At 47.6% G+C, this 15,236-nt stretch overlaps 1 protein-coding gene across 1 annotated transcript in view; it reads left to right on the top strand.

The window, feature by feature from the left end:
- Positions 1-8,065: 8,065 nt before the first annotated feature.
- The window catches only part of Sh3tc2 (SH3 domain and tetratricopeptide repeats 2), a 63,955-nt gene continuing 56,784 nt past the window's right edge, over positions 8,066-15,236 (top strand). The window contains exons 1-2 of the mRNA XM_050157878.1: positions 8,066-8,229; positions 12,616-12,741. Coding sequence (XP_050013835.1) covers positions 8,109-8,229; positions 12,616-12,741 — 247 coding nt within the window. The 5' untranslated portion in view covers positions 8,066-8,108. The remainder of the gene's footprint in view (positions 8,230-12,615; positions 12,742-15,236) is intronic.

The raw sequence follows: 15,236 nt of genomic DNA, 5'->3' as shown, positions 1-15,236 counted from the left end.
TCTCACACTCTAATCCAGCCTGAATTGTGTGGGCAGAGGGTGGGAAAGCCACGTCTTCTGCTGTCCTCCAGGCTCCAGCAGGGGCCTTGGAACAGCTTGCTGGCTAGAGCCGTCATCATGGAATTGCTGTTACAAAACACCCCCAATAGGCTGCCTTGAAGTGAAGAAGGGTTTATTTTGTTCACAGTCTGAAGGCTCAAGTCCAAGATCGAGTGGTCCTATTTCCTTCGTCTCTGGTGAGGATGGGGATATAGAAACGGTGAGTAGTACTTCATGGGGGCAGGCAGCATCGAGAGCTAGGTAGCAGAGAGAAGGGACAGCATGAAGGGACACAAAGCCCCAGATATGCCACCTCCAGTAAGCTAAGGAGTACGTCCTAGACCCCACCTAATATTGCCATCTTAGGGATGGACGTTAGGGATGGAGAACTTATTTCTCTCCAGGGAAGGGCACAGAGGATGGTGTCACTTATTTTATTGTCTCCAGCCCAGCAGATAAAATGTTGCCTCCTGCAGTAACCCCCTATCAGCTGGGGCTCTGGGCAGCTCTCATATCACTGGGGAGCCGGGAACCCACCAGTTATCAGACTACGCCTGTGGCAGGGACCTCTTCGATAGTGCTGCCTCTTCCCTCCTAATGACCAGGCCTTGTGGTGTTGGCACTGGAACTGGAACCGCCCTCTGTGGTGCCCATTATCCTTTGGGTTAGGTCAGGTGAGGAATACAGCCACCTGGAATTTGCCCAGACCTCCCTTCTATAGGAACCCATGACTGGTCATGTTTATATGTGGATATTCCCTCATCTTTCTCTTCTTCCATCTTCTCCTCCTTCCTTTATATAGCTTTATATTTACAACGTGAAGACTGCCATGGAACATTATAGTTGAAAAGTCTCAGTAACACAAGAGATCATGCATTTCAAGAGAGCATCTACTCCCTTTCTCAGCTGTGAGGAGGAGGGTATACTTTGGTTCCTGCTGGCTCCTCCGTAGTTCAGGGGAGTGCACAGAGGTGGTGGGAATGACCAGATGTGCACGCACAGGCACGCACACATTCAGGCTATGTGTGTTAAGTAGCATCACATGGAAACCTTATAGGTCACTTAGTGATGTCTTCAGATTCTTTCTCGACTCTTGACATAGACTTCTTTCTCACTACTAAATCTCCATGCCTACCCTACAGGTTTCTAGAATGCTGTCCTCCGCCTCAGCCCGTAGCCTCCTGATGTTCAGGTGTGAGTATATTTCGGGGGAGGACACCCATGTGGACTCTGGTCAGCAGGGTCCTCTTCCCTACCTGCTCTGCTGGGTCTGCTGCCTGATATTTAAATTTCTCCGGCAAGTTGATCTCAGGAGAAATTCTTGTGTCTGGGAGTGGTAGGGAGTGTTGAGGTCTGGATGGGGTCATTAGCAACTTGGCATGTGGAGGCACACACACACATACACATACACACTCTCTCCCTCTCTCCTTCCCCCCCCCCCCATCTTCTCTCTCTCAATTCTACCTCAGCCTGCTGACAGGGAAACCTGATTTTAAGACAAGAGAAAGTAAGCATTATTAGTAACGCACTCCAGCCTGAAATCTTTCAAACATCAGGAATCTGTTGACCCCTAGCTCTGGAGATCATAAATCCACACTGAGGTGCCAACAGGCGGTACCAGAGAGATGGTTCACCAAGTTAGGAGCACTCATCGTGTGGGGTAGATTTTGTCATCTTCATACAAGCTACGGTCATCTGGGAAGCAGGAACCTCCATTGAGAATGTGCCTCCGTTAGATAGGCCTGTAGGCATGTTTTGTGCATTTTCCTGATAAACAATTGATGTAGGGGGGCCCAGCCTACTGTGGGTGGTGCCATCCCTGGGCAGTTGGTCCTGCTTGGGTTTTGTAACAAAGCAGGCTTAGAAAGCCATAGCAAACAAGCCAGAAAGCAGCATTCCTCCACGGTCTCTGGTTCAGTTCGTCTTCCAGGTTCCTGTCCTGACTTCTCTTCATGAGGGATGATAAACCGTAAATTTAAGTAAGCCCTCCCTCCCTTAGTACTTTAGTGGTGGTCTTTATCACAGCAAGAAAAAACACTGGAACTAGAATGCTGTTCTTTCAGTGGGCTGCAGTTTGGTTCACCATGACTTCTAGAGGCTCACAACTCTGTAACTCCAGCTCCCAGGGATCCAGTACCCTCTTCTGGTCTCCAAGGACACTCACACAAGTGTACATGCAACATGCATATCCACATAAAATAATAAACTCATACACATACATGTAATAAAATAAACCCAGAAAATTGTCATCAGGGCCATGCTTTCCCTGGAATTGAGGGGAGGGTCTTTCCTCCTCCCAACACCCAGCTCCAACTGCTACTGTAATCTTCCATGTTCTCTGACTTGCAAGGAGGGTCACACCATTCTCTGCAGCCATTGGCCCGTGAGGGTGCTCTATGTCTCTCACTCTTTCTATTTTTTTAGACTTTCCTGTCTATTGCAATAAAAATAAAATAAAAACAATTTCTCCAACACAAAGAACCTGATGTCCAGCATTAGGAAAGGAGATGTGCAGGGTGTCACAACCACACCACAAACTATCGTGCAGTCATTAAAAAGCATGGATGAGGCTACAGTGATGGCTCAGTGGTCAGGAGCCTGTGTTTCTCTTGCAGAGCCCCTGGCTCAGTTCCCAGAGCCCACAAGATGGTGCACAACCACCCGTAACTCCATTTCCAGGGACTCTGCCAACTTCTGATCTTCAAGGAAAAATATTTACTCAAATAAAATAAATAAAAACTAAAAAAGGAGCTGAAGGTGGTGGCACACGCCTTTAGTCCCAGCACTCAGGAGGCAGAGGCATGCGGATCTCCATGAGTTCGAGGCCAGCCTGATCTACAGAGCGAGTTCCAGGACAGACTCCAAAGCTACAGAGAAACCCTGTTTTGAAAAACCAAACAACAAACAAAAAAGGCTGGAAGAAAATGACAAAACACAAAGTGCAATCTCTACTCTATGCAAGACGCGAGCATTAAACAGAGTGTATCTTGTGGGGATGGCATTACTGATGTTTGTTATTTTATGTTTCTGTCCTTTCAGCTTGTCTATAGTGAGGACTTTCATGGCTAGGAAGAAATTTATTTTAATTTTTAAAGTTAACATAGAAAAGAATGTTTCATTATGACATTTGCCCATGTATGTATCACGATACTTTGCTCATATTCTTCCTCCCCTACTCTCTCTGGTCCATTCTTTTCCTTCCTTCCTTCCTTCCTTCCTTCCTTCCTTCCTTCCTTCCTTCCTTCCTTCTTTTTTGATTTTAGACAGGTTCTCAGTGTGTATCCCTGACCCTTCTGGAACTCAGTCTGGCCTCTAATTCAGAGAGATCCACCTGCCTATGACTTCTGAGTGCGGATTAAAGGCACATGTCACCATGCCCAGTCTTATTTTTGCTGTTTTGAGACAAGGTTTTGCTACATAACTCTGGCTGGCTTGGAACTCTCCATCCTCCTGCCTCAGTTCCTGAATGTTGGGATATGGCAGGTGTTACTATGCCCAGCTGAATTGCCTCCTCCTTCTCCTCACTTTCTCTCCCCTCCCCCTCCTCTCTAGCTAACCATTCATATTAGAATAGATGTCAACTGTGCTACAGTATGATCTTACTCTGCTTTATATAATGGGACCTATGATGACCTAATCGCCAATACAATCACACTTCGATGCCTGACACATAGAACTTCAGTGTGTCCTCCCACCTCTTCCCCCCAAGAGGAACATAATTCAACCTGTAGCAGGGCCTTTTTAGTTCTTCCCCACATCTGTAGTAGCCTGCCTTCTTTCTTTCTTTTCTTTTCTTTTTCCTCTCTCTCTCTCTCTCTCTCTCTCTCTCTCTCTCTCTCTCTCTCTCCCTCTCTCTCTCTCTCTCTCTCTCTCTCTCTCTCTCCCCCCCCCCACTCACTCTGCTTATTACCCTTATGAGACTGTAAAATTTCCAAGAGAAGACATATTTCCCATATGCAGTGGCAAACCAGGAGCTCCGTGCCTAACTCTGGTCTTCAGCCTCTGGCCTCTAGTTCTGGGCACTCTGAGCTTTGGAAGACTTCTTTGAATTCGTTTGTGACATTTACAAGTCGGGGAACTCCATCAGCAGATCTGGATGTTTGGTCCCCAGGACAAAGCAGAACACCTGCTGATGTGAGCATCCCATCCTGTGTTCCCCCTAGCCCAGAGCACAGCAGGGGCTTCCCAAGTTGGGCAGAAGCACCTACTCCTTTTTGCTCCCTAGCTGGGTCAGCTGCCGCTCGTCACTCAGTCACTCAGCCAACTTTATTTGAACCAGCTGCCACCAAAAGAATATTAAGGGAATAAATTAATAAATACTTGATGATGGTGTGGGTGGCAAATGAAATGTACTTGGGATTCCTGTTTTCTTTGTGGTCATCTCCTGAATCTTCCCCAGTGAAACTGCCATCCTCACTGCTCTGCTGGGACAGTCGGTGGCGGATTATCCACCATTGTCGCCTATTAGCAGCTTGTAAGACACAGTGGGTCACCGACTGTCTTAGTCGGGGCCACTCTTGTTGTGATGAAACACTATGACCAAAACGACTCAGGGAGAAAAGGGTTTATTTGGCTTATTCTTCTATATCACGGTCCGTCATTGAAGGAAGTCAGGACAGGGAGGAACTCAAGCCAGGCGGGAACCTGGAGGCAGGAGCTGATGTAGAGGCCAAGGAGGGATGCTGTTTACTGGCTTGGTTCTCATGACTTGCTTAGCCTACTTTCTTGCGGAAGCCAGGACCACCCGCCCAGGTATGGCACCACCCATAAATGGCCTGGGCCTTCTCCCATCAATTGCTAGTTAAGAAAATGGCTTTAAAAAAAAGTTGGATCTTTTGGAGGCATTTTTTCCCCCAGTTGAGGCTCCCTCTTCTCTGATGACTCTAGCTTATGTTGACATAAGACTAGTCAGTACATCTGCTGCAAAGACACTTTCTTCCAGGAATTCGGTCATGCTTATGAACTCTCACTGGCCCTACCCCTCTCCTGCCAAAATCAGTGGATTGAAGACCCAGCCTCGATGCTTCCTTTCTATTCTATTGCACCAGCACTCTCTCAAAACATCACCCTTAATTCTGCAATTTAAATGTCTCCTCCCTGCTAACAGTTTTGCCTGTGGCTGGCAAGCCCCTTGAGCTCCCATTCCATCTTTGCTTAGAGACGTAGTGGCAAAGAGCCTTAAACTTAAAGGTTGAAAGCCATCCCCTCCAATGCTTGTTTCTCAGGACCCAACGTCTCAGTAGACACCATGCTAATTCTCAGTTGTTCAGGGGGAAACAATAAGTGTGCTCTTCATGAATTCGTCCCCTCATCCACTCAGCCTGCTGCTATAGCCTTTGGAATGGTTGATTCTGTGCCACTTTACAGAGCTCATGAGAGGGAGGGAGGAAGGGAGAGAGAAAGAGAGAGAGAGAGAGAGAGATCAGAACGAGAACTTTAGTCTGATTTTAGGCCTGACCATGTTTATTCATAGTTAAGGGGCATCTTGTCACTTACTTTGTCCTATAGTGAAGATGGGATATGGTCTCTATGGTGTCCCAGCAGAGCAGTGAGGATGGCAGTTTCACTGGTGAAGAATCAGGAGATGACCGCAAAGAAAACCTGCAAGGGAAGCTGGGAATTGTAGTCTTTCAGCAGGAAAGTATTACAGGTGTTTGACCCACCAGTGTAAAGGCGACTGTGAAGGCACTTAGGGTGAAGATCATCTCAAAACACCCATCCTAATATAAAAACACAGTAAGTCATGCTGGGAACATGCAGCTTAATAGTGGAGAACCTGCCTGTCCGGCATGAGGCCCTGGCTTTGGTTTTGAGTCTTTTTTTTTCTTAAAGGGGAAACAAAAGAAAATAAATATCTTAAATAAAAACTTCAATGACTGCAGTAAGCCTGCTTGATATTCAGTGCTAACTACACCAAACACTGGCTGTTTGTCCTCAGGAGCCCCAGCGTGGAGACAGGGGAGTTTGCTGCTGTGGTCTCTGAGCTCATCTACCCACAAACCCCTGCCCCCCCAACACTCTAGCCACTGTGCTTCACTTAATATGCAACCCAGGCTTCGGCCACAAGGCCTTTGCTCCTGCTGCCTCTCTGCCTGGAAATCTCTTGGTTCTGACCATTCATCAGAACAACTCATGAGCAGAACTGAGGCCTTTGCTTCTCAAGGGAAGCAGGGACTTCCTCAAGAATGGACTTTTCATTTCAGACTTGCCAAAATGTCTGTCTCGGTCAGCCACCCCAGGGGACCCTCTGGGACCGTTGATCCGGGTTTTGATCCATCATCATTTCTGGTTGTGTGGTCCCTGTATGGCAGTGGTATGTGGAGAAGTCCCAGAGAAGGGCTAAGCCTAGCCATTTGCATACAGAGGTCAGAGCTTGGCTTCTCCCCGTTGTCTGATTCTTGGGCACCTCCCAGAGACTTTGAAAGGCTGCTTTCTAAAGAACAACTTACCCTTTCATCTTGAGTAGGTTTTGGTGAGGGGAGGGCATGGCTCACATCGTAGAAAACAGACACTTTAAACAGTTGTGCAGAGTCAAAACGCCCACCATGAGGGGGCTGGGATCAAGGGACCACACCCCTGAGAGTCCTCGCCATCCCTAGCCCTCCTTGTCGCCCATGCTTTCCACCGTGGATGGATGGCTGGTCCAGAGGGTAAGAACACGTCTCTGTAAGAACATGTCACTGTGTTCTGATAATGGTGGATGAGCTCACATGTCAGAAAGGTGATACTTAAAACATGGGACCAACCAGGATGGGCGCAGGTACTAAGTCTGACATTCAGAAATGGTGTATGTGTGAATGTGTGTGCATGTGTGTGTGCATGTATGTGCAGACTTGGGCAAGTTAAATGACCCCCTTCACTTGCTTTCTACCTTATCAAAAAGAAAAACGTTTATATTATGGGGCTCTTGTGGTCCTTAAATAATACATAATAGTGCTTGGCTGAAGAAAACAGCTTCTTTTTGACGCACAACCAATTAGCACACAGTTTCTGAAGCTGTAGTGGAGGCCGGCTGGAGGCCGTGTGCTGTGTGTCCCTAGGCTGATCCACTGTGGACACTAAGGATCACTCCAGAGAGACAGACTTCAGTCCTTCTCACTGTCATCCCACTGACCAGGTCACGGCCCTTCCTAAAAGCCCAGCGAAGCCTGAAAGTTCTGCCTCCAGAGAGCCCGAGACACAAGCCTGCTGCCAGGACTCTGCCTCTCTCTGCCAGTACCGTCTTGTCCTTGGGCGGTCCTGCAGACCTTTGCTCTGGGTAAGAAGGTCAGTGCCCAGTGATCCTGTGACTGGCTAGTTTGAGCAGTCAAGCATCTGAGCAGTCTCAAAGGTATGCAGCCTGTTCTCTCTGCCTCCTGTGAGTGATCTCACGGGAGATTTCTGAGGCTCAGCCCCGTTGTGTGAGGTGCATTCCCCGACTCCACTGCCCATCTGAAACAGAAAAGAGCTTGGTCCAGCACGACCAGTTCTTCATGAATGTCTGACACCTTAAAATGGTTTGGGTAGTCCAGTTCTTCAACCATAAAATTCTTGGTAACACTGGATGATTTCCTGGATTCTCTCCCACCAGGACTTTGGGGGGCCGCAACTGGAAGGTGGGGTGCTCAATCCTGTTCACCAGCCAGTAAGTGGCTCACTGATACTACAGACTATCACTCACTGGCCTGACTTTACCAAGGAAGCATTTGCAGAGAGGCTTTCTAAGAGCTGGCAGGGGAGTCTGTGGGCCTAGACCATCTGGGAGCCAGCAAGAATGACACCCTCGATTCCCAGGATGCTCTTTACCCTCCTCTGCCCTGGCCACCCTCACAAGAACCGAACTGTGTCTGGATCCTAGAATGCGAGGAATGTGCCACAGCCTGATAGGCATGAAGCAATCTGTCGAAAGGCAGGGAGGAGCTGCTCCCCAGGCCAAGGCCTGACAGCAAGGACTATCTGGCCTGCAGGCTGAGTGGCCCCTCCCACCTTCCCTGGCCTCCCCACAGCAGGCCGGATATCAAAGGCTGCATTGTGCATTGAGCAGCCTCGGTCCCTCGCGTGCCAGGGAGGAGGCGGGAGGAGGGCCTCTGATGGGAGGCTCCCAAGTTTCTTCTGACTGGCGTTCCCAGGGGCCTTGGCCCAGGGAGAATGGTGCACACATGGGTGGCTGCTTCTGTATCCCTGGGGAGCGGAGTCTGCCCTGGGGCCCAGGTGAGTTTCCTAAGGGGATCTGGCCTGGGTCTTAAACTGGAGTGCTGGTCCAGGGAAGTTGGTGTTTTGGAGAAACTCTCCTTCCAAAGATTGGGAGATGGCTGTACTTTCTGGCTGCCTGCCTCTCATCCCCTTCTAGTTTGGCGTTTCCCATTCTGGGTGCAAAAAGGCAATGAAGTCTGGGAAATTCTACTTTACCTGAGAAGTAGGTTCTGTGCCGGGTCTGCACTTTGTGAACAGGGAGTGAGGGCTGCTCTTGGCAGCCACTCCTAGTGTGTGACTAAGCCCTTCCTTCCTTTCTTCCCAAGATTCCCTAGTACAGGAAGAAGGCTCCACAGTGAGTTCCTCTGTGGCCCATGAACGGTCATAAATTTGTTTGGGGTCACTCAGCGCTATTTTCATCAGGGCTTCTGCTGCAGAGGAAGCAGTGCTGTTTCCCTCCTCTTACCTACGACGGTGGCCCAGCCTATGGAGTCGAGGTCATGGAAAGTTATGCTAAGAAGCTGTCCAGCAATCTGGACACAAGGTGACCAGTCTTCCTGGTTTGCCTGAGACTGAGGGCATTCTTGGGATGCGGTCAGCTCTATAACCCAGATCTCCACGGCGAACCAGGGCAGTTGGTCATACTGCTGAGGAACGCCTGCAGCTTTGCATAGCTCAGCAGCTGAAGGAAGCCCTGTGGTCACACTGTAGGATGTCCATCCGGATCGGTTGTGGCTCTAGGGGAAAAGGGCGGGGTTGGGCTGGGGGAGGACTCACTTGGGGGATGGAGGGACGCTGCTCTAAAGCATCGGTCTGCACCTTTATTAGGGTCACGTTTCTTTCTGGAGAGCTACCATGGTTCTGGTGAGCACCACCATGGTTCTGGTGAGCACCACCATGGTTCTGGTGAGCACCAAGGTTCTAGTGAGCACCACCATGGTTCTGGTGAGCACCAAGGTTCTGGTGAGCACCACCAAGGTTCTGGTCACCATGGTTCTGGTGAGCATAGCTGGGAGGTTCTGCTAGCTAAGGGCTTTTCCTCTGAATTATTGCTTTCTTCTATGGTCTGTGACTTGGGCTCCCCAAAGGACTTGAGATTTTTAAAGCGAACCCCAAGTAAGCCATAAGTCCTGCCCTACACATTTTGACACTTATAGCAAGGACTTCTTCCTAGACAAGGGACACCATGAACCCCACCCAAAACTATACGTAGACAAACTCCAATTATCACAAAAGGCTGTGACATATTTTGTTTCTCCAAATTTCTGGGGGTTCAAGTCTATACATTCAAAATAGAAAACAGTTCAGTGCACGGTTATTCACGCCTAATAGATGTCAGGCCTTGTTACTATTTCTGTGACCCTCAAATATCACATCTCTGGGGTCCGTGGGATCCTCTAGAAAGTCTGAGGCCCCTGACACTGACCCTAACTTCAGTGGGAGGAACTCGGCTGTTGTTTGACGGGGTTCCATTTGGGACAAGTTCAGTGGTGCGAAACTCGGACTGATACCGAAGGCGTCCTTGAAGTTTGATGACATTGTCGTCCCTCAGTTTCACCCTTTTGCTTTTTTTTTTTTTTTTCCAGCACAGCCCCTGGCAGCCCCTGGATTTACTGTTTCTCCAGGAGCCAGCTTACTATTTATTCTGTCACAGCCTTCCAGTCATTCTTCCTGTATTGTTCTCCACCCACCAGCCTTTTCCTGAGGGAAGTCGCTAGGGATGCATTTGAGGCCAGATGGTGTAAATATTTCCATCCTAGCCTCCCGGTGTATCCTAGGGAAATGTCACAGAGTCTGAGACCCTTCTCTGGACAACAACTTTTGCACGACCTTAGGGAAGTCTCTGGGACCTTCGGGTAGCAGTTATCTGACTGTGGGCTGCACTGAGTGGTGGGAGGGATTAGATTGGACAGTGTGTCTCATAGATGTGACTTTCAGAGTTGGCCGGCTCTTCTGCTGTTAGCTAATATGGGCCACACCTCTTCTCTAATTTGCTATTCTCTACCGGAGAGAGGTCTGTGTTCTAGTTTCTTTGGCTGCTGTTGCTATTGGGTCTGTGTACGTGGGAGTTAACAATGAAGACCAAACCATGTGTCCTTGTGTATAGGGGAGGCAAGGGAGAAGGTTCGAGATGATGTGGGACCCTGGGTGGCTGCCCAGATTTGCCATGGTGTAGCAGTAATGAAAGCTGGCTTGGGCTGCCTCCGCAAGCTCTGTTCCTCTGCAGAAGAAGGCACTGTAGACCCTTCCTGCAGCTCCTCTGGTTGAGTCTTCTGCTTTCTACAGAATTCTCCCACTAGCATGTGGTGAGAGGGAGGGTCCTGGCCAGTTGCCAGGCCTCTGACTCCTCCCCTTTGGGTCTCTTGTTCTTAATCGCCAACAAGTGCCCACTTCAGGTCACAAAGGAAGTCATGGCGGAAGCTCCTAGCTCTTGTCCCTTATCCCCAACACCCCTTTGTAGGGAACTGGCAGAAATTTTTACATAGAAGATGGAGGGGAGAATTTTTTTTGTAGACACCATTGCTCTCTTTTCAGCCTTTCTATTAAGACCGACTCACTGATAGAATCACACGAGGAGGGGAGCGCACACAGCAATCAACAGGACACCACTCTGAATTTGAAGACAGTGATGACACACAGTGTTGGAATAATGAGTTCCATCCACTTTATCATTTTGTACCATCAGAACTGCTTCTTTTCTTTCTCCTTTTGAATAAATAAAAAAGTTGCATCCACAGTTAGGGTCCCCTGGATGGCTCCTTCCAATCTGACTCCCACAACTCACTCAGCAAAACCAATCACTTTTGTGAATTCTGTGTTTTTTTTTTCCCTCTTCCATCTCTACACACATTCCCTCACTGCAAGAACAGTTTGCAGTTTTCAACATCAACAAAATGCTATTGTTATGCAGATTGCTTGCCGACCCCATTGCTACTTTGCAGTCTGAGCTACATCCATATAGATGGATGTAACTGTAGTTAAGAGTCTGTGTTTTCTTCCAGCAAGGAGATGTGGGCTTAGCTCACAAAAACTGCTGATGGCGTGTCTTCTGGGTCAAACGAAAAAACATGGGTGAAGTAATAAAGAACACGCAAGTGAGCCTTCAAGGTCGATTTTCTTGAAGTTTTGGAGTGAGGGTTGGAGCAGAGAAGCCAGAAGAAGAGAAGGGGGCGGGGCTTCACTTCCAGCAAGTGTCTGTGTTGGGATGCTCTCCTTATCAGAGACCTTTTGACCTTAGAGTTCCAAGGTCAGCTACTATAGTAGAAATAACCACGTCTGTCCCCAGGGATTTGGATGACCTCTGTTAAGTTACTGTGTGACTTTGGTAAACTCACCACTCATTTCTATGCCTAAACTGCCCAACATTCATTTTTTTGTGATGTTTCTTTCTCCCTCATATTTAGCGTCAGTCTTTTGGCAGGTCAGGGGCCCTTCTCGCTCTCTTACTTTAAGGCACAGTGTTGTTCACTCCGCTCTCTTACTTCTCACTGTTCAAATTACAGTCTAGTCTCCCACTCCATCCCCTAACTTTCTAATGGCCTTCCAGCTGGCCTGAACCTTCCGGTTCCTTCTGTGTCCCTCCTGTGCTTCTCCTAGCAAAGCGATCACTTTCATTGAGCCCCTGCACTGCTGAGAATGTCCCATAGCTCCCCACCCATTCCACCTCTGCCTGCCACAAAGTGCTCCTCTCTCCTGGCCCTGCTCCATTTACCAAGCTTGGCCACTCACCTGCCCAGCACGTGCAGGTTGACTTTTGCTACCCTATACGCATACGAAGCTCATCGCTACCCTGCATGCTTGTTTCTTACAGATTAAAAGAGCTTTAAAGATGTTCATTTTATTTTATGTATTTTGCTTGCATGTGCGTATGTGTACTACACGCACGCTGGGTGCCTGGGGAGGTCAGAAGAAGGAATTGGGTCCCCCGGAACTGGAGTTACAAATGGTTGTGACCCACTGTGTGGGCGCTAGGAATAAAACGAGTATGTTCAACTGAGAAACCATCTCTCCAGTGCCCCCTTGAAGGGTTCTCATGTACTTTCTTGTATACTCTAGGTTCAAGTTCTTTGATGACTGTCTGCAGTGTTAATGCTTTCGTTTACTCTGCCAGCTGCGCAGCACTCTTTTACTTACACCTTTTGATTAGCAAAAATTCTTGAATTTAATGCATTATAGTCTATGCATTATCATCATCATTATTATTATTATTATTATTATTGATGTGGGGAGAAGAATAGCTCTTTTCCAATCCTGCTTAGAAAACCATTGACAGCTTAAATTATGCAGATAGTCAGCCGTAGTTTATTTTTAGAGACATCTTTTAAAATGTCCCATCCTCCCTACCTCTGGGGTTGGCGAGCAAACACTCGGGCTCACGTTCCTAACCTCACATCTCCTTTACAGGCCATGAAATCTGTGTTCCATACCAGGGGCATTGCCTTTGGCTTTCCTTCCTGAAGGAAGTCTCACTTCACAGGGGGCTGCCGTCAGATCTTTTTCGGTGCAAGGACACAAAGAGTGACTGGGTAGGTTGGGCTGTGGTGACTGAACAGCTTGTACTTCCCTGGGACAGTGGCCACTCACCTCTGCTGATTGTTTGAGATTGAAAGCCCTGGGCGATAAATCTTCCAGTTTTCAAAATAAAGACAAGCATTTTGGGGTAAATAAAACATTTTGACTTCCAAATGGCATTAAGCAGTTAAAACTAAAAGTTTACATCTAGGAGAAGATGTTTGTGGGTTTACGTTGTGGTTAAGTTTGTCATAAGATAAAAGAGCAGCCACTACACGGTACATGCTTCTTGGGCCAGTGATGGGAACTCAATTTAGAAACGCTAGAAAAGCAAAATCTTAGGGTTCAGCTCTGAGCAGAATACCCAGGAACAATCCAATTAGGCGCCCACTGCATATAAAAAGTATAGATGGAAGTTTCTGTCCTGCCCTGTCTCATAGCCATTCAGTCCCAAATAAACACTCAGAGGCTTATATTAATTATAAAGTATTTGGCCTATTAGTTCAGGATTATTATTAACTAGCTCTTACAACCTAAATTGACCTATAATTTTTATTTATGCTTCGCCATGTGGCTTGGTACCTTTACTCAGTAAGGAATTTTCACCTTGCTTCCTTTGTGTCTGACTGGCAACTCACCTTTCGCCTTTTCTTCTTCCCAGAATTCTTCTAGTCTGGTTGGCCTGCTTATATTTTCTGCTTGGCTACTAGTCAGTCAGTGTTTTATTAAACTAATACAAGACAAATCTTTACAGTGTACAAGAGTATTATCCCACAGCAAAGAAGCACTGATCTGCGCCTATGGTTCTGAACCCTGCCTTAAACTGATGTGATCATATGGGAATTTAAAACAAAAGTACCTGTGACCCCCCCATAGGTGCCCTGCAGATCATAAAAGTAAGAATCCATATTGATGAAGCCTAAGCATCAATATATTTATATATGTTTAACATATAGATTTAATATATACACACATCACAACATATACATATGTAATGTGCATATATTTGTATGTACGTATGTATGAAATATTAAACCTAGCCTGACCCAATATAATAGCCAATGCAGAATTTATTTGCAGAATGACCCAAATAAATAGCCAGGGTTCAGAAGTTCTGGTCTGATCAACCCCTTTTTTCTTTCTTTCTTTTCTTTTTTTTTCTTTTTTTTTGGTTTTTCGAGACAAGGTTTATCTGTGGCTTTGGAGCCTGTCCTGGAACTAGCTCTGTAGACCAGGCTGGTCTCGAACTCACAGAGATCCGCCTGCCTCTGCCTCCCGAGTGCTGGGATTAAAGGCGTGCGCCACCACCGCCCGGCTCAACCCCTTTTTTCATAACTGGAGAAATTAAAGACCCCAGAAATGGACAGGTCAAATGCCTTGTCCAATGTCGTCTGCCCAGTCCATGGAGAGGTCTCATGATTTCCAGCTAGTGCCCTACCCCCGAGTTATTTCTGACTCCTGGGGGCAGAACTGCAGAATGATTCTGATGGCCTCATCTCATTTCTGCTAGATTGCCTACTAACGCTAGCTTTCAGCACCGAACAGTTCGCAGGGTTTTCTGCACGGAGACCTGGCACTTCCTTCTGCCTACTCAAGCTGAAATCCATTTCGTTCCTACTGCCCATTAACGGTGCTAACTGCTCCCACCATGAAGAAAGGGAGAGAGACCCCGGGGTCAAGATGCCACCATAGAGGCCCACAGTGGAGAGGGACCAACCCTTTTGACAGCAGTATGAGGGCTAAAGTTTGGCACTAGCTAGGGTGATTGTGACTGCTTGAGTCTTGTTGCATGCTTGGGCCATGCCATCAAACTGCAGGTCCAGATGGCAAGACTCAGTGGGCTTGGGCACCTCTGACCTAAATTTTACAGGCAACTGTGAAGAGTAAATGACTTGGAAAGAGTAGTAGAAGTAGAAACAAGATTGTCCACCTTTTTACCCTAGGAGGAGCTTATGCTGCATGGTTCTGGTCCAGTGGTTTAGTTCTTGAGAATTTTTGTGGCTGAGAGGACAAAGTCCATCTGTCAAAATTAATGTGTTGAAGACTTGAGCTCCTCTGTATTTGGAGAATACCGTGAAAGAGGCCAGTCCTGGAGGGCTCTCCAACTTTTTGGGTTTTCCACTGAAGAAAGACCCGTCATGGGCTATGTATTCTCGGTGCTGTCCAAGCTCTGAGTGTGATTCATGGTACTATAGCACAAAAGAAGGACCTTGGGCTGTATGCGGCCCAGGGGTGGTGGCTGAACACACCTTTGCGTCTCTAGCAATGGGTGAATTTCTCTGCCCTTTCTACTTCCTCGTGCTTCTTAGCTGCACTCTCTGCTCCCTTTTCAACCTTAAGCAATCAAAATACCACTCCTCCAGCCTCACCCTGGTCCCTACCCTGTGTTTCAATCTGCATTCCCCCTTTAACACTTATTTATATCTTTGTGTGTGTGTGTGTGTGTGTGTGTGTGTGTGTGTGTGTGTGAGAGAGAGAGAGAGAGAGAGAGAGAGAGAGTGTGTGGGGGGGGG

The sequence above is a fragment of the Alexandromys fortis genome, unplaced genomic scaffold (genome assembly GCF_014885135.2).
Source record: "Alexandromys fortis isolate MF-2015 unplaced genomic scaffold, M_Fortis_MF-2015_v1.1 scaffold_94, whole genome shotgun sequence".
NCBI lineage: Eukaryota > Metazoa > Chordata > Mammalia > Rodentia > Cricetidae > Alexandromys > Alexandromys fortis.
Note: the sequence above shows the minus strand (reverse complement) of the source record. Positions and strands in the feature narration are given on the sequence as shown.